The following is a 20,286-nucleotide window of genomic DNA, read 5'->3' as shown; positions in this document are numbered from 1 at the left end:
TTCCTATCCAAATCTACCAATTATATGCATATCCTAGCTTTTGGGCCTGAGTAGCAGGCAGTTTAATTTGGGCACGCTTTTCATCCAAAATTCCGAATGCTGCTGCTCCCCTACCCTAGTGAAGTTAACCTGCTTCAAGTACGGTAATGGAATATTTTGAAAATTTTTGTCACGATACCCGCCGCGGCGTCACACTTCGTTACCCTTCGGATAGTGTCTTGAACACACAAACAAAACGTCGCTATTTGGATATAACTATGGATTATTTGGAACCAAACCAACATTTGTTGTTGAAGTAGAAGTCCTGGGAGTGCATTCTGACGAAGAACAGCAAAGGTAATAAAATTTTTCTTATAGTAAATCTGAGTTTGGTGAGTACCAAACTTGGTGGGTGTCAAAATAGCTAGCCTGTGATGGCCGGGCTATCTACTCAGTATATTGCAAAATGTGCTTTCACCTAAAAGATATTTTAAAATCTGACACCGTGATTGCATAAAGGAGTTCTGTATCTATAATTCTTAAAATAATTGTTATGTTTTTTGTGAACGTTTATCGTGAGTAGTTTAGTAAATTCACCGGAAGTGTTCGGTGGGAATGCTAGTTCTGAAAGTCACACACCAATGTAAAAAGCAGGTTTTTGATATAAATATGAACTTGATTGAACAAAACATGCATGTATTGTATAACATAATGTCCTAGGAGTGTCATCTGATGAAGATCATCAAAGGTTAGTGCTGCATTTAGCTGTGGTTTTGGTTTTTGTGACATTATATGCTAGCTTGAAAAATGGGCGTCTGATTATTTCTGGCTGAGTACTCTGCTGACATAATCTAATGTTTTGCTTTCGTTGTAAAGCCTTTTTGAAATCGGACAGTGTGGTTAGATTAACGAGAGTCTTGTCTTTAAAATGGTGTAAAATAGTCATATGTTTGAAAAATGGAAGTTTTAGTATTTTTGAGGAATTTGTAATTCGCGCCACGCCTATCATTGGATATTGGAGCAGGTGTTCCGCTAGCGGAACGTCTAGATGTAAGAGGTTAAATGCTAAAATCACCATTGAAGTGACATGGATTTTGCAACCTGAAACACAGGAAATAGATGGCTGAAAAACACAGATTCTCAGGTGGGCGGGTTATGCGCGTTGCTGCTTTACCATGTTTGTTTCTGTGTTTGTTTGTGTGTGTGTGTGTGTGTGTGTGTGTGTGTGTGTGTGTGTGTGTGTGTGTGTGTGTGTGTGTGTTATGTTTGTTTGTGTGTGTATGTGTGTGTGTGTATGTGTGTGTGTGTGTGTTTCTTTGTGTGTGTTTGTGTGTGTGTGTGTGTGTATGTATGTGTGTGTGTGTGTGTGTGTGCGTGTGTATGTGTGTGTGTGTGTGTGCGTGTGTATGTGTGTGTATGTGTGTGTAAGTATGTGTGTGTGTTTGTAAAACACATATAGTGTCACGCACTGATCTGTTTAACCTTGTCCTTGTGCTTGTCTCCACCCCCCTCCATGTGTCGCCCAAATTCCCCAATTATCCCCGGGGTATTTATACCTGTGGTTTCTGTCTGTGCCAGTTTATCTTGTTTGTTCAAGACTACCAGCGTTTAGTGTCAGCGCCTGCTTTTTCCAATCTCTCTTTTTCTGCCCTCCTGGTTTTGACCCCTGCCTGTCCTGACTCCGAGCCCACCTGCCTGACCACTCTGCGTGAGCCTGCCTGCCGTCCTGTACCTGTGCCCCCACTCTGGATTACCGACCTCTGCCTGACCTGACCCTGGGCCTGCCTGCCGTCCTGTACCTTGGCCCCACTACTCTGGATTATCGACCCCTGCCCGCCTTGACCTGTTGTTTGCCTGCCACAGTTGTTACAATAAACATTGTTACCTCTACACAGTCTGCACATGGGTCTTAACTGAAACCTGATATATAGTACATTCACATTTTCAGTCTTAAAGTGTCAGAGATTATATGATACAGCAGAGAGAACAGTCCTTCTATACTCCATGTTAGATCAGCTATTATACAGTAGAGAGAACAGTCCTTCTATACTCCATGTTAGATCAACTATTATACAGTAGAGAACAGTCCTTCTAGACTCCATGTTAGATCAACTATTATATAATATAGAACAGTCCTTCTAGACTCCATGTTAGATCAACTATTATACAGTAGAGAACAGTCCTTCTAGACTCCATGTTAGATCAACTATTATACAGTAGAGAACAGTCCTTCTAGACTCCATGTTAGATCAACTATTATACAGTAGAGAACAGTCCTTCTAGACTCCATGTTAGATCAACTATTATACAGTAGAGAACAGTCCTTCTAGACTCCATGTTAGATCAACTATTATACAGTAGAGAACAGTCCTTCTAGACTCCATGTTAGATCAACTATTATATAATATAGAACAGTCCTTCTAGACTCCATGTTAGATCAACTATTATACAGTAGAGAACAGTCCTTCTAGACTCCTGTTAGATCAACTGTCCGACTCCATGTTAGATCAACTATTATACAGTAGAGAACAGTCCTTCTAGACTCCATGTTAGATCAACTATTATACAGTAGAGAACAGTCCTTCTAGACTCCATGTTAGATCAACTATTATACAGTAGAGAACAGTCCTTCTAGACTCCATGTTAGATCAACTATTATATAGTAGAGAACATTCCTTCTAGACTCCATGTTAGATCAACTATTATACAATAGAGAACAGTCCTTCTAGACTCCATGTTAGATCAACTATTATACAGTAGAGAACAGTCCTTCTAGACTCCATGTTAGATCAACTATTATACAGTAGAGAACAGTCCTTCTAGACTCCATGTTAGATCAACTATTATACAGTAGAGAACAGTCCTTCTAGACTCCATGTTAGATCAACTATTATACAGTAGAGAACAGTCCTTCTAGACTCCATGTTAGATCAACTATTATACAGTAGAGAACAGTCCTTCTAGACTCCATGTTAGATCAACTATTATACAGCAGAGAGAACAGTCCTTCTAGAATCCATGTTAGATCAACTATTATACAGCAGAGAGAACAGTCCTTCTAGACTCCATGTTAGATCAACTATTATACAGTAGAGAACAGTCCTTCTAGACTCCATGTTAGATCAACTATTATACAGTAGAGTGTGACATTCTCTGTGTTTATCCACTCGTATGAATAAAATAATGCTGCTTTTCTAATAACCATCTTGGTTGGATTCATGCGAGTGACTGATTGACTGTACATGGGAGGAATCCACACTATCACTGTACATGCAATTCCCCAGTACACCCAGAACATTGCTCTGGGAACCCAAAGGAGTATCTCAGTTTCAAGGTAAGAAGCCTGGTGTGGTATCAGTCAGTCTCATGCAGGAACCAACCGTGCTTATATGACTTGTTTGTGTCGCAGTATAAAGGGTCTCAAATCAAATCAAACTGTATTAGTCACATGCTCCGAATACAAGAAGTGTAGACTTTACCGTGAAATGCTGACTTACAAGCCCTTAACAAACAGTGCAGGTCAAGAAGAGTTAAGAAAAATATTTAGCAAGAAGACTAAACTAAAAAGTAATAATAATACAAATTAGCATCAGCTTTATATTGAGTCAGTGAACCTCTACAACTGTGATAATTAAGATTGATTCATTTCCTTTGAATTTGAGTCCTTAGTGGTGAATTTCCACAACAACAGAGAGAAAAGTTATTCTGTTATCAATTCATTGTATTGTTATTGCATATGTTTTGTTATTTTATTACAATGTATTATTACATTTGCATTGTTATATATTGTATGTACTTGACAAGGTAAACAGAATGAGCAGAAAATAGTTTATGATTGAAAGTACTTATCATAATCCTATTTAGCAGTTGAGAGAGTACCGAGGAGGAATCCTATTTCTCACAGATCCATCTGTATTTATAGGAACAGTCATAGTCCCACCATTCTCCTTTGTCTGATGTCCAGGAGTAGAAATACACACAGTTCTCAGCTCTTCCACCATTAGGATCTCCACTGTTCCAATACCTGTAGAAGATACAACACATAGAATCAGGCTGTCCACTGTTCCAATACCTGTAGGAGAAACAACACATAGAATCAGGCTGTCCACTGTTCCAATATCTGTAGGAGAAACAACACATATAATCAGACTGTCCACTGTTCCAACACCTGTAGGAGAAACAACAAATAGAATCAGGCTGTCCACTGTTCCAATACCTGTAGGAGAAACAACACATATAATCAGACTGTCCACTCTGAACCTACTACTCCAGACAGTGATGTCATGGTGACACAGAATTCATGAATGTCTTACTTTGTGGTCAGTGGTGTGTTGTCCACCCATTTCCAGGTCCCCTCAGTAACAGAGTCAGTCAGACCAATCCAGACATAGTTCTTCCGTCCACATAACCAATTGACCAATGTCTGTAGTAGTGGGAGAGAGACAACATTGTTAAAACATACCCATTACTGCTCGCTATCTCTCTCTCTCTCTTTTTTCTCTATACCTCACACACACACACCTGTTGTTCTTGGCTGTTGATGACCACCAGGTGTGCTCCTCTATTTCTGCAGTCCTGTCTGCTCTCCTCCCAGGATTTGGACTCAGTAGAGACGTAGTAACAACTGCTACCAAGCTTCTTCCATCCTTGAGGACACACTAGAAGTTGAACATTTCTTGCTTTAGTCACTTTAATACAACATTGAATTAAGTATCAATCAAACACTCAAGTAAGACATGGCACTAACTAATGGATGGTTTGGAAGCATCATTTTTCATTTAATATAAGTTAAATTCCTGTCTGTAAGTGACATGTGAACTGATACAGAGACTGTCAAACAGAACAATCATGAGACAATTTGACTCACCTTTCTCAACTGAAGATTGTTTCAGACGTTCTATCTCTTTCTGTAGCTGGTCTCTCTCTTTGGTCAGGGTGTTGCAACTGGTCTGTAGCTGGTCTCTCTCTTTGGTCAGGGTGTTGTAGCTGGTCTGTAGCTTGTCTTTCTCTTTGGTCAAGGTGTTGTAATTGGTCTGAAGCTGGTCTCTCTCTTTGGTCAGGGTGTTGTAACTGGTCTGTAGCTGGTCTCTCTCTTTGGTCAGGGTGTTGTGACTGGTCTGTAGCTGGTCTCTCTCTCTGGTCAGGGAGTTGTATCTGATCTGTAGCTGGTCCCTCTCTCTGGTCAGGGTGTTGTAACTGGTCTGAAGCTGGTCTCTCTCTTTGATCAGAGTGTTATTGCTAGTCTGTAGCAGGCCTCTCTCTTCAGTCAGGTTGTTGCTGCTGGTCTGTAGCTGATCTCTCTCTTTGGTCAGGGTGTTGTTGCTAGTCTGTAGCAGGTCTCTCTCTTCAGTCAGGATGTTGCTGCTGGTCTGTAGCTGGTCTCTCTCTTTAATCAGGGTGTTGTTGCCAGTCTGTAGCTGGTCTCTCTCTACAGTCAGGTTGTTGCCGCTAATCTGTAGCTGTTCCCACTCTTTAGTCAGGGTGTTGGAGCTGGTCAATTGGTTTCTCTCTGTGAAATAATACGATCAACGACAAAGGTAACAGTGGAAATGTTAATCAGATATTACCAGGGTTGGGGTCAATCGCATTTCAATTCCAGTCAATTCAGGAAATACACTGGAATTCCAATTGATTTCCAATTCTTGGAATTGGAATTTGGTTTACTTTCTGATTTGACTGGAATGTAAATGTAATTGAACCCTGGTCATTACACCACTGATGATGAAGAATGTTTGAGTGAGAACAAACTCACGGTAGAGTAACAGGCCTATGATCCCAGCCAGTAGGAGAACACACAGCAGCCCAAGACACACTGCAGCAGCTCCAGAGTATCTCTTCCACCACTGACAAAACACTGAAACAAATTATTACCACAAGAGCTTGCTATTTTTCAGCTTTTTATTTGTGTCTACATTTGTTTTCAGTTGCTCTTTGAATCAGTGAGGGAAGTACACAAGCTTGTCATGTGACAGAACACCAGAACTAAGTTCCAGTACCTCACATTTTATACTGCTTGACTTCCAGAACCTCTTACAGAATATTGGCTTAAACATATTGCATAGTTCAGGCACCCAAAATGACTGCCGGCACCTATTTCAATCCAAATTAAATTTCATTTGTCATTTGCTTCGTAAACAACAGGTGTATGCTAATAGTAAAATTCTGACTTACGGGTCCTTTTCCAACAATGCCGAGTTGATGATACAACATTTAACCTCTATGGGACCGGCGGGACGAATTCGTCCCACCTACGTAACAGCCAGTTGAATCCTGTGGCACGATTTTCAAAACCTTTGAAATGCTATTACTTCAATTTCTCAAACATATGACTATTTTACAGCTATTTAAAGACAAGACTCTCGTTAATCTAACCACACTGTCCGATTTCAAAAAGGCTTTACAACGAAAGCAAAACATTAGATTATGTCAGCAGAGTACACAGCCAGAAATAATCAGACACCCATTTTTCAAGCTAGCATATAATGTCACAAAAACCCAGAAGACAGCTAAATGCAGCACTAACCTTTGATGATCTTCATCAGATGACACACCTAGGACATTATGTTATACAGAACATGCATTTTTTGTTCAATCAAGTTCATATTTATATCAAAAACCAGCTTTTTACATTAGCATGTTACGTTCAGAAAAAGCAAACTTCCAGGGAATTTACTAAAAATTTACTAAATTACTCACGATAAACGTTCACAAAAAGCATAACAATTATTTTAAGAATTATAGATACATTACTCCTCTATACACTCGATATGTCCGATTTTAAAATAGCTTTTCGGATGAAGCACATTTTGCAATATTCTGAGTAGATAGCCCGGCATCACAGGGCTAGCTATTTAGACACCCGGCAAGTTTAGCCTTCACCAAAATCCCATTTACTATAACAAAAATGGTCTTACCTTTCCTGTTCTTCGTCAGAATGCACTCCCAGGACTGCTACTTCAATAACAAATGTTGGTTTGGTCCAAAATAATCCATCGTTATATCCGAATAGCGGCGTTTTGTTCGTGCGTCCCAGACACTATCCGAAATGGTAAATAACGGTCGTGCCCATGGCGCATTTCGTGACAAAAAAATTCTAAATATTCCCCATTACCGTACTTCGAAGCATGTCAACCACTGTTTAAAATCAATTTTTATGCCATTATTCTCGTAAAAAAGCGATAATATTCTGACCGGGAATCTGCAATTAGCTAAACAGCCGAAGGAAAATACTGCACGGGGTCGAATCGGGCACGCGCCTAATTCCATTGTCCTCTGATGGGCCACTTTGAAAAGGCGATAATGTGTTTCAGCCTGAGGCTGCCTTGTCATCGTTCAGGTTTTTCCTGGGCTCTGAGAGCCTATTGGAGCCCTAGGAAATGTCACGTTACAGCTAAGATCCTGACTCTTCAATACACAGAAGCAAGAACAACAACACCTTGTCAGACAGGCCACTTCCTGCATGAAACCTTCTCAGGTTTTTGCCTGCCATATGAGTTCTGTTATACTCACAGACACCATTCAAACAGTTTTAGAAACTTTAGGGTGTTTTCTATCCAAAGTCAATAATTATATGCATATTCTAGTTACTGGGCAGGAGTCGTAACCAGATTAAATCGGGTACGTTTTTTATCCGGATGTGAAAATACTGCCCCCTAGCCCAAAGAAGTTAAAATAGTGACACAAAGAATAAATACACAGTGAATAATGATGAAGAATAACAAGTCTAAATAACATGGCTACAGTGCATTTGGAAAGTATTTCGACCCTTGACTTTTTCCACATTTTGTTACGTTACAGCCTTATTCTAAAACGGATTAAATTGTTTTTTTCCCTCATCCCCAAAAAAATCTAACTTAGTTGCCAGAAAGGAAGGACATTTCTCAAGGATTTCACTTTGAGGCAAATGGTGACTTTAAACAGTTACAGAGTTAAATGGCTGTGATAGGAGAAAACTGAGGATTGATCCACATTGTAGGTACTTCACATTGCTAACCTAATTGACAGAGTGAAAAGGAAGCTTGTACAGAATATAAATATTACATAACATGCACCCTGTTTGCAACAAGGCACTAAAGTAATACTGCAAAAGCATGTGGCAAAGCAGTTCACTTTTTGTATTGAATACAAAGTGTTATACTTGGGGCAAATCCAATACAACACATTACCGAGTACCACTCTCCATACTGTCAATCAGAGTGGTGGCTGCATCATGTTATGGGTATGCTTGTAATCGTTAAGGACTGGGGAGTTTTCAGGATAAAAAATTAAACAGAATGGAGCAAAGCAAAGGCAAAATCCTAGAGGAAAACCTGGTTCAGTCTGCTTTACACCAGACACTTGGAGAAAAATTCAACTTTCAACAGGACAATAACTTAAAACACAAGGCCAAATCTATACTGGAGTTTGCAGAGTTACAGTTTTGACTTAAATCTGCATGAAAATCTATGGTAAGACTTGAAAATTGTTGTCTAGCAATGATCAACAACCAATTTGACCAAGCTAGAAGAATATTTTTTAAGAATAATGGGCAAATATTATACAATCCAGGTCTACAAAGCTCTTAGAAACTTACCCAGAGACTCACAGCTGTAATCGCTGCCAAAGGTGATTCTAACATGTACTGTCTTGGGTGTGTGAATATTTATGTAAATGAGAAATGTCAGTATTTATTTGTGTGTGTGTGGGCATATCAAATCAAATTTTATTAGTCACATGCGCCCAATACAACAGGTGTAGACTTTACAGTGAAATGCTTACTTACGAGCCCCTAACTAACAATGCAGTTAAAACATTTCAACAATAAAAATACGGATAAGAATAAGAAATAAAAGGAACAAGTAATTAAAGAGCAGCAGTAAAATAACAATAGTGAGACTATATACAGGGGGGTGCCAGTACAGAGTCAATGTGTGGGGGCACCGGTTAGTTGAGGTAATATGTACATGTAGGTAGAGTTATTAAATTGACTATGCATAGATGATGACAACAGAGAGTAGCAGCGGTATAAAAGAGGGGGAGCGAGGTGGGGGGCAATGCAAATAGTCTGGGTAGCCATTTGATTAGGTGTTCAGGAGTCTTATGGTTTGGGGGTAGAAGCTGTTTAGAAGCCTCTTGGACCTAGACTTGGCACTCCGGTACCCTTTGCCGTGCGTAAGCAGAGAGAACAGTCTATGACTGGGGTGGCTGGAGTCTTTGACAATTTTTAGGGCCTTCCTCTGACACCGCCTGGTTTAGAGGTCCAGGCAGTGATGCAATCAGTCAGGATGATATTGATGGTGCAGCTGTGGACTCTTTTGAGGATCTGAGGACCCATGCCAAATCTTTTCAGTCTCCTGAGGAGGAATAGATTTTGTCGTGCCCTCTTCAAGACTGTCTTGTTGTGCTTGGACCATGTTAGTTTGTTGGTGATGTGGACACAAAGGAACTTGAAGCTCTCAACCTGCTCCACTGCAGCCCTGTCAATGAGAATGGAGGCGTGCTCGGTCCTCTTTTTCCTGTAGTCCAAAATCATATTGTGTGTGTGTGTGTGTGTGTGTGTGTGTGTGTGTGTGTGTGTGTGTGTGTGTGTGTGTGTGTGTGTGTGTGTGTGTGTGTGTGTGTGTGTGTGGTTTGTAGAGTCCAGTGTGTGTGTGTGTTTGTAGAGTCCAGTGTGTGTGTGTTTGTAGAGTCCAGTGTGTGTGCATAGAGTCAGTGTAGAAAAGGTGCAAAAAGGTTTGTGCTTGTTGGTGTGTGTGTTGTCATGGAAATTCCAACCAATCAAGGAGAGACTTTGTTATTTCTTCAAACAATCAATCTTTATTGATAATAATTGCAATAATGGAGCTGGTCGACTGTGAGGTGGAAGGTCAAATGACGCAAGAAGTTCAGGAACCTCATATAGTCAGGCTGTCTCATACAGAAAACAGGTGATCTTGGCATGTGTACGTGTTGGGAGAAACAGGACTAAACTGTTGTAAATGGTATACAATTGGGTCGTCTCGTCTCCTGTAGCAACTGCCGGTTCTTCTAATCCTATAGTGACAACTAAAACAATCAGAGCAACAGGAAACAGGAAATCACTCTAGACATAGTTAGCCAGCAAGACGGTTTCACACCCATTAACCTAAACAAACCACAAGCATTAATTTTTCTCCCAGCAACAGGCTTAAACCAGGACAACAGCTTTATCAGACTGGTGTGGGGGAAACAACACTTTGATCTGCTTTTGTTTGATTAAAGTTAATTCTCTTCTGACTAACAGGAAACCATAGGTCGCGCCATTCAGCTCTTGGTTGTGCGCCCAGAACGAACAATGGAGGGTGGGGTCTAATTCCCTAGTTAGGTTCCTACACTGCACACACATTTCTATCTTACATGATCTAGTTTCTCTAATAATAATAACTAAGCAACTCAGCTTAAGGAAAGATTTTTGAGCATACAAGAATCAGTAAGGTTTACCAGAAAATTGCCCTTACTGTGTGTGTGTGTGTGTGTGTGTGTGTGTGTGTGTGTGTGTGTGTGTGTGTGTGTGTGTGTGTGTGTGTGTGTGTGTGTGTGTGTGTGTGTGTGTGTGTGTGTGTGTGTGTGTGTGTGTGTGTGTGTCTAGCACTATAACAGCATAAAATGTTACCTGAATGTTGATCACCAACTCCATCCTTCTTGCAGGGCATGATGGGTCTTTTGTGGTTGTAAATATGATCATCAATATCAATGGTCTTTATTTCATTGGGTTCTTCGTCTTCAAATCCATTTGTGTATTCATAGATTCCCTTTGACATCTTTATACGCTTGTGGTCAAATGCAGTAACAGTAGACTGTTGTAACTTCTGTTCATCTAACTTCTACTGCTGTAAATTCTACTGCTGTAACTTCTACTGCTGTAACTTCTACTGCTGTAACTTCTACTGTTGTAACTTCTACTGCTGTAACTTCTACTGCTGTAACTTCTACTGTTGTAACTTCTACTGTTGTAACTTCTACTGTTGTAACTTCTACTGTTGTAACTTCTACTGCTGTAACTTCTACTGTTGTAACTTCTACTGCTGTAACTTCTACTGCTGTAACTTCTACTGCTGTAACTTCTACTGTTGTAACTTCTACTGTTGTAACTTCTACTGCTGTAACTTCTACTGTTGTAAAGTCTGCTGTTATCTCAGTTGTAGGTTTGTGTCTGTTCTCTGCACAGCTGGAGCCTCTGTGTGACTCAGTCTAATGTAAGAGACAGTTTTAACTGTCAACCTCATTAAAGGGGAAACTGTATAACCAATAGTATGACACTAACCACCACCATGTGACGACAGACTTATTTTCAGAAAACCACGTTTGTTTCTCACAGTGTAGATTAGTTTGTATATTTAGTTTATATTAGTTTAGTTTACCACAGTGTAGATTAGTTTGTATATTTAGTTTATATTAGTTTAGTTCACCACAGTGTAGATTAGTTTGTATATTTAGTTTATATTAGTTTAGTTTACCACAGTGTAGATTAGTTTGTATATTTAGTTTATATTAGTTTAGCTCACCACAGTGTAGATTAGTTTGTATATTTAGTTTATATTAGTTTAGTTCACCACAGTGTAGATTAGTTTGTATATTTAGTTTATATTAGTTTAGTTTACCACAGTGTATATACATTTTGATGTATATACATGTGATTAAAGCATTGAATATTTTACATGGAGTAAAATGGGACCCTGTGAATTCACACACACATCACAGAGCATGACTGTAGTTCTGAGAGGTTACGTATCACTACACAGTGGATTCTACTAATCACAGCTTGAAGATGAAGAGTTAATTATTATCTTTGTAGTGTTGTGGCAAGAACTAAAACATGCACCTCTTGGGGTTCCCAGGACTGAGTCTTGCCCTCTGTGGTCGTCCATCAATGGCCAGTTTAATACACTATGCTGTGTCCTGTGTGACATGGACACCAGAGAGAATAGTTATTCAAAGATGTCTCTGTCTTTCTCAGAGAGGGCGTGAAGTCTACATTTACTGTATCCTGTGTGACATTGACACCAGAGTCAAGAGTTATTCAGAGACATTTATACACACTTCTTCTTTCTTCTTCTTCTGATCAATTGCATAAGACCTGGCTCAGATTAGAGTACTACACTTCTCAAGGGGTGTGTCTGAGGAGTCCTGTGGGTAATTCCTCCCTTCCTTCACCAGTAATAAGGGGTGTGTCTGAGGAGTCCTGTGTGTAATTCCTACCTTCCTTCACCAGTAATAAGGGGCGTGTCTGAGGAGTCCTGTGTGTAATTCCTCCCTTCCTTCACATACATGAAGTGAACATTTCAGCATTTGCCGTATGGTTAGTGAGGAAGTCTATATTGCAAATGTACGGTCCCTTACTAGATGTCCGCGAACGTTTGTCTTCATCATAAGGGAGGTTTCTGAGTCAAAGGTGAACAAGGTGATTAGCTCACTAAAGAACTCTAAATCCAAAGATGTGTATGGGCTGGACTCTACCTTTCTTAAAAACTACAAAGAGTCACTCATTGGCCCCATTACTAAGGTCACCAACACATCTATTGGTCTGGGGGTGTTTCCAAGGGTATGGAAGTCAGCCATAATAACGGCCATCTTTAAATCGGGCGACCCTGCTGACGTGAGTAACTACAGGCCCATTAGTATACTACCTGTGGTGTCGAAGGTTGTTGAAAAGTGTGTAGCAGAAAAACTGATTTCCCACCTCAACAACAGCCCCTTCACATTACACTCCATGCAGTTTGGCTTCAGAGCGAAACACTCCACAGAAACGGCCAACTGCTTTCTTCTGGAAAATGTGAAGTCCAAGATGGACAAAGGGGGCGTTGTTGGGGCTGTGTTTCTGGACCTAAGGAAGGCTTTCGATACTGTTAACCATGAGATTCTCATCACAAAATTGTCCAAGTTCAACTTTCCCCCGATGCCTTGAGATGGATGAAATCATACCTTGAAGGCAGAACTCAGTGTGTCAGAGTGAGCAATGAGCTGTCGCCCACTCTTAGCTATGATGTGGGTGTGCCCCAAGGGTCAATACTGGAGCCCCTCCTGTTCAGCCTGTACATTAATGATCTGCCTTCCGTCTGCACTGGGTCTGAAGTTCAAATGTATGCAGATGATACAGTGATATATGTGCATGCAAAGAGCAAACAACAAGCTGCACAAGAACTCACTACTGTAATGGTCCAGGTTACAAAGTGGCTCAGTGACTCGTGTTTGCATCTCAATGTGAAAAAAACAGTTTGCATGTTCTTCACAAAGAGGGCAACAGAGCCAGATGTCTATGTGTCAGGGGAGAAGCTCCAGGTGGTATCTGATTTTAAGTACCTTGGAATCATACTTGATTCCAACCTCTCTTTTAAAAAGCATGTGAAAAAGGTAATTCAAATAATTAAATTCAACCTAGCTAATTTCCGATTTATACGAAATTGTTTGACCACAGAGGTAGCAAAACTGTATTTCAAATCGATGATACTCCCCCACTTAACATACTGTTTGACTAGTTGGACCCAAGCTTGCTATACAACATTAAAACCTATTCAGTCTGTCTACAAACAGGCTCTCAAAGTGCTCGATAGGAAGCCCAATAGCCATCATCACTGTTACATCCTCAGAAAGCATGAGCTCCTGAGTTGGGAAAATCTTGTGCAATACACCGACACATGTCTTGTATTCAAGATCCTAAATGGCCTAGCTCCCCCTCCACTCAGTATTTTTGTAAAACAGAAAACCCAAACATATGGCAGCAGATCCACAAGGTCTGCCATGAGAGGTGACTGTATAGTTCCCTTAACCTCTATGGGCTAGTCCCACCCTTTTCTTCTAAATGGAAAAGACTTCAAAGACGAAACTTGGTGAGCATTGGTTTGGCATAATGGGCAGTTGGCCCCGAACAAGATGGAGTCGAGGCCTCAACGCTTTTTGAGTTAAGGTTTCTGGGATTAAAAGTCAAAAATTAAAATAGAGTGCTAATTTGACCACTTCACGTCAAAGTACATTTATTTATTTATTTTTAAATTTTACCAGGTAAGTTGACTGAGAACACGTTCTCATTTGCAGCAACGACCTGGGGAATAGTTACAGGGGAGAGGAGGGGGGATGAATGAGCCAGTTAGAAACTGGGGGTTGATTAGGTGACCATGATGGTTTGAAGGCCAGTTTGGGAGTTTAACCAGGACACCAGGGTTAACACCCCTACTCTTACGATAAGTGACATGGGATATTTAATGACCTCAGAGAGTCAGGACACCCGTTTAACCTCTTGGGGCTAGGTGGGACGCTAGCGTGCCACCCGTGGTGCACTCCATCAACAGCAGGTGCATTTCAAGAGCGGCAAATTTGAATCCAAATAAATGTCAAAATTCTAATTTTTCAAAAATACAACTATGTTACACCATTTGAAAGATAAACATCTCCTTAATCTAACCACGTTTTACGATTTCAAAAAGGTTTTACGGCGAAAGCATAAATTTAGAGTATGTTAGGACAGTACATTTACAAGAGTTGTGTGTAATGTTTTGTCAAGTCAAAGACAGGGTCACCAAAACCATAAAACCAGCTAAAATGATACACTAACCTTTTACAATCTCCATCAGATGACACTCCTAGGACATTATGTTAGACAATGCATGCATTTTTAGTTCTATCAAGTTGATATTTATATCCAAAAACAGCGTTTTACTATGGCATTGATGTTGAGGAAAAATCGTTTCCCTCCAATAACCGGCAGTCAAGTCAGCGTCACAAATTAAATAATTAAAATTAGAAAACATTGGTAAAATATTATATTGTCATTTAAAGAATTATAGATTTACATCTTTTGAACGCAATCAACTTGCCAGATTTAAAAATAACCTTACTGGGAAATCACACTTTGCAATAATCTGAGCACTGTGCCCAGAAAAATACGCGTTGCGATACAGACTAGACGTCATGTTGGGGAGATCTAAAATCGAAAATACTATGTAAATAATCCATTACCTTTGATTCTCTTCATCAGATGTCACTTCCAGGTATCACAGGTCCATAACGAATGTAGTTTTGTTCAAAAAAGCTCATCATTTATGTCCAAAAATCTCCGTCTCGTTAGCACATGATGTAAGCCAGCCGGACTTCTCGTCATGAACGAGGGGAAAAAATATATTTCCGTTCGTTCAAACATGTCAAACGTTGTATAGCATAAATCATTAGGGCCTTTTTTAACCAGAACATGAATAATATTCAAGGTGGACGAATGCATAGTCTTTTATAACGTATTGGAACGAGGGTACCCAACATGAAGTAGCGCCAGGTGTCTAATGGGACATCACCGTTCCATGGCTCTTGTTCGGTCAGATCTCCCTCCAGAAGACTCAAAACACTTTGTAAAGGCTGGTGACATCTAGTGGAAGCAATAGGAAGTGCCAAAATATTCCTAAACCCCTGTGTTTTTCAATGGGATAGGTTTAAAGTCAATACAACACATCAGGTATCCACTTCCTGTCAGAAAATGTCTCAGGGTTTTGCCTGCCAAATGAGTTCTGTTATACTCACAGACACCATTCAAACAGTTTTGGAAACTTTAGAGTGTTTTCTATCCATATATAATAAGTATATGCATATTCTAGTTACTGGGTAGGATTAGTAACCAGATTAAATCGGGTACATTTTTTTTATCCAGACGTGCAAATGCTGCCCCCTAGACCCAACAGGTTAACATCCCATCCAAAAGACATCACCCTACACAGGACAATGTCCCCAATGACTGCCCTGGGGGATTGGGATATTTGATTTTAGACCAGAGGAAAGAGTGCCTCCTACTGGCCCTCCAACACCACTTCCAGCAGCATCTGGTCTCCCATCCAGGACCAACCCTGCTTAGCTTCAGAAGCAAGCCAGTAGTGGGATGCAGGGTGGTATGCTGCTGAACCTACGGTGTCAGGAAAAAAGGAACCAGACATTTATCTATCGTCATTTAAGAGAAATTGTGCAATGTCAAATTGGTGATATTCAAAAAAATGTGTTTTCTTTTCAAAAGAGTTACAGATCCAGTTGCAGCGTGTTCAGATGAATCTGTTAAGGCGGGTTTCGGAGCTCTGTGAGATTTCTGTGATTTTCTGTGATTTTCTGAAACAACACACACTCGTTCAACCCTGTGTAAATAAGTCAGTTCTTAACGTAAAGACTTAAAACTCAATACTCCATAAGAACCTAACCCAGGGAGGATATGTGTTCACTTTCAGCTTCCTGTGTCAACCAGAAGTGCCTTACAATGGTGTCACAGTAGCTGTTTCGAAGGGTTAAAAAGGTCAGATCTTTCCACAACTTCATATGTGTGATTAGGCAACCCTCATGAACTGTAAATCAGTCATTTCTCCAAACAGATGTCACAGAAAAGCTCACACACACACACACACACACACATGCACACACACACACACACACACACACACACACACACACACACACACACACACACACACACACACACACACAGCGAGGATGGAGTGACGGAGTGCGGTGCTTAAAGACACACAGAGCCTGCAATGGCATTACCATTATCTCTAGGCTGTGCCGAATTCAACAAGATGCCCCGCTTGACCGTAGCTCGCTCGGCCCAATCAGGATATGTGTTTACTTATAGCTTCCCGTGCCAACCGGAAGTGTCTTAAATATGGGTAAAAGTAGCTGTTTCGAAGGGTTAAAAAAGTCTGATAATTTCAAAACTTCATATGTGTGACTAGGTAACCCTCATGAACTGTAATTCAGTCATTTATCCCATCAGATTTGCAAAATAATTAACACACACACACACAGCTAGGACATGGTGACCCAGCGTAGGGCTTAGAGACATATCGGGCCAGTCAATTATGTATTTCTGAAGTATTTTTGAGCATGTCAAATTCGTGATGCTAAATGCCCATTGAAACATATTGCAAATGTGACGCTTTTTGCAATATGATTCAACAGTGAAAAAACATCACCAAATGGACATGATGAAATCAACACAATGAGCGATGGAGAGGAACCACAGTCACTGCCCGTTCATCCCGAGTTCATCAGGCCAGTCAATTATGCATTTCTGCAGTATTTTTGAGCATGTCAAATTTGTGATGCTAAATGCCCATTGAAACATATTGCAAATGTGACGCGCATTTCGTGCCCGCGTCGACCGAAAGCTTTGTTTACTTTCCTCTGTTTAGCTAAATGGACATTCCCGGTCGGAATATTATCGCTTTTCTACGAGAAAAATGGCATTAAAATGGATTTTAAAACAGCGGTTGACATGCTTCGAAGTACGGTAATGGAATATTTAGATTTTTTTTGTCACGAATTGCGCCATGCGTGCGACCCTGATTTACCATTTCAGATAGTGTCTGGGACGCACGAACAAAACGCCGCTATTCGGATATAACGATGGATTATTTTGGACCAAACCAACATTTGTTATTGAAGTAGCAGTCCTGGGAGTGCATTCTGACGAAGACAACAAAAGGTAATCAAACTTTTATAATAGTAAAGCTGATATTGGTGAGTGCTAAACTTGCCGGCTGTCTAAATAGCTAGCCCGTGATGCCTGGGCTATGTACTTAGAATATTGCAAAATGTGCTTTCACCAAAAATCTATTTTAAAATTGGACATATCGAGTGCATAGAGGAGTTCTGTATCTATAATTCTTAAAATAATTGTTATGCTTTTTGTGAACGTTTATCGTGAGTAATTTAGTAAAATGTTAGCGAATTCCCCGGAAGTTTGCGGGGGTATGCTAGTTCTGAACGTCACATGCTAATGTAAAAAGCTGGTTTTTGATATAAATATGAACTTGATTGAACAAAACATGCATGTATTGTATAACATAATGTCCTAGGGTTGTCATCTGATGAAGATCATCAAAGGTTAGTGCTGCATTTAGCTGTCTTCTGGGTTTTTGTGACATTATATGCTAGCTTGAAAAATGGGTGTCTGATTATTTCTGGCTTGGTACTCTGCTGACATAATCTAATGTTTTGCTTTCGTTGTAAAGCCTTTTTGAAATCGGACAGTGTGGTTAGATTAACGAGAGTCTTGTCTTTAAATAGCTGTAAAATAGTCATATGTTTGAGAAATTGAAGTAATAGGATTTTTAAGGTTTTGAAAATCGAGCCACAGGCTTCAAGTGGCTGTTACGTAGGGTGGGACGAATTCGTCCCGCCTAGCCCATAGAGGTTAAAATCCATCAATGAAAGGCTTGCCAAACTTGATATCTTGGATATATTACGAGAGGACATCAATGCATTATGTGCTAGTCTAGAATTTATCGTCATTTAAGAATTTAGCCAACGTCAGATTGATGATCTAAGGAAAGAGAACACGGAGCTGAAAGGTACTGTAGACTGTATTCATAGCAAGGTGGAGGTGGTACAAAGGGAGAACAAACAACTTAAAGAAACCTTGCTTGATGTACAGTGTCGATCAATGCGGGACAATCTCATATTTTCAGGGATACCGGAGAATGACAACAGCAGAGGCTGTGAGGACACAGTCCGAGATTTTATGTCAACTCAACTAAAACTGCCCACTGATGTTGTGCGTGATGTCACTTTCTCCAGAGTCCATAGAATAGGTAAGGCCTCTGGAAATAGGCCACGGGCTATTATTGCATGTTTTGACAAAATTAAGCAAAAGGAAATGACGAAGAACATGGGCAGAGAACTCAGAAACACTGATTTTGGAATGAATGATCACTTCCCCACCGAGATCAATGAAAGGAGAAAAAACTATATCCCATCATGAAGGAAAAACGTTGTCTGAATCAACGAGTCTCCATGGTGATGGATAAACTTTATATCAACGGGCAATTGTATCGGGACTCTAGAGTAACTCCCTGGCTATTTTAATTTAATGTTCAAATTTGAGTTTGTATGTTGTAGTGTATCATGACAACTTCAACTATAACGAATACATGCTCTATTGATCTTCACTTGACAAGGAAAGGGTTGCATATAGCTCAGGTTAATGTATGTAGCCTTCCTAACAAAATACATGAGGTTTTTAACTTGGTCAAGATAAATAATATTCATATTTTGGCCTTGACCGAAACGCATTTAGCTGCATCTGTAAATGATGGGCAAATTAACATTCATGGATATAGTCTACTTAGAAGGGACAGGAATAGGAATGGTGGGGGTGTAGCACTGTATATTCAGAATCAGATACCTTTTAAGAGAAGGGATGACCTTAATGTATGTCAAGTAGAGGCACTATGGGCTCAAGTACATCTGCCTCACCAGGCAGCCATATTGGTAGGATGTGTGTATAGACCTCCTAGCTCTAAGGTGTCCTATTTGGATGACTTATGTACTGGCTTTGACCAGGCCACAGATAGCAACAGAGATGTATTTATCTTGGGTGATTTTAATATAAATTGGAAGGATCACAATAATTTGAATAGAACAAAATTGATGAGATATGCGGAGAACTGTGGTTTGAAACAAATGGTTAATGATACTACTAGATCATCAATTAAGTTGGGTCATCGTTCAGACACATGCATTAATCTGATTTTCTGTAATATACCATCGCAATGCTTAAAAGCCAGATCAATGCCAGTGGGCTGGACAGACCATAATATTGTGACCATAACCATGAACACCAAGGTTCCAAAGAAACCCCCTAGGATTGTGGTCAAGAGAAATTTTAAAACATTTAATTATGAGCTATTTCTAAATGATTTGGCTGCTGTACCCTGGGAGCTGATTTATCTAGAGGATGATTTAAATCACGCTACAGAATGTTTTATTGATTTGCTCACTGAGGTTATGGACCATCATGCCCCTATAAGAAAGAGTACAGTTGGTGCTCGTCCATCTCCATGGATTGATGATGAACTGGGTGAGGCTTTTTCTCAAAGAAATATGTTAAAAGTCTTAGCAGCCAAATCAAAATCAGAAATTGATGAACAGAATTATAGAACATTGCGTAATTATGCAGTTAAATTGAATCGAACGAAAAAAAAGTTATTTTTCAACAATGCTTTTATTGATTGTAAAAATGATTCTAAAAAGGTATGGAATACAGTTAAGGGTTTACTTGGTACATCTATCTCATCATGCCCATCTAGTGTGGAGGTTGATGGGAGAATAATAACAAAACCAGTTGATATTGCCAATCATTTTGCAGATTTTTTCACAAAGAAAACTAATTTACTGAGCAACAATGTAAACATACATTCTTCCAAACAAGCTATTGTCCAATGGATTGATGATCATATTATGAGCAACAAGATCTGCTCTTTTAGTCTGCAAACGGTGTCAGTGGAGGAGGTGTTAAACCTTTTGAAGTCATTACCTGATGGGAAATCTACAGGTTATGATCTTATG

At 39.9% G+C, this 20,286-nt stretch overlaps 1 protein-coding gene across 6 annotated transcripts in view; it reads right to left on the bottom strand.

Moving 5' to 3' along the window:
* Positions 1 to 20,286, bottom strand: part of LOC106610424 (C-type lectin domain family 4 member M) — a 103,922-nt gene that overhangs the window by 16,178 nt on the left and 67,458 nt on the right. Inside the window, exons 1-6 of one of the 6 annotated variants that reach the window (XM_045716308.1) lie at positions 10,589 to 11,154; positions 5,732 to 5,833; positions 4,847 to 5,488; positions 4,501 to 4,637; positions 4,293 to 4,402; positions 3,699 to 4,003 (exon numbers count right to left, since the gene is read on the bottom strand). In XM_045716308.1, coding sequence (XP_045572264.1) covers positions 3,871 to 4,003; positions 4,293 to 4,402; positions 4,501 to 4,637; positions 4,847 to 5,488; positions 5,732 to 5,833; positions 10,589 to 10,736 — 1,272 coding nt within the window. In that variant the 5' untranslated portion in view covers positions 10,737 to 11,154 and the 3' untranslated portion in view covers positions 3,699 to 3,870. Of the gene's footprint in view, positions 1 to 3,698; positions 4,004 to 4,292; positions 4,403 to 4,500; positions 4,638 to 4,846; positions 5,489 to 5,731; positions 5,834 to 10,588; positions 11,155 to 20,286 lie in introns of those variants that run through there. The other 5 variants (XM_045716310.1, XM_045716309.1, XM_045716306.1 and 2 more) reach the window with 5 other exon arrangements.

The sequence above is a fragment of the Salmo salar genome, chromosome ssa04 (genome assembly GCF_905237065.1).
Source record: "Salmo salar chromosome ssa04, Ssal_v3.1, whole genome shotgun sequence".
In the NCBI taxonomy this organism is placed as follows: Eukaryota; Metazoa; Chordata; class Actinopteri; order Salmoniformes; family Salmonidae; genus Salmo; species Salmo salar.
Note: the sequence above shows the minus strand (reverse complement) of the source record. Positions and strands in the feature narration are given on the sequence as shown.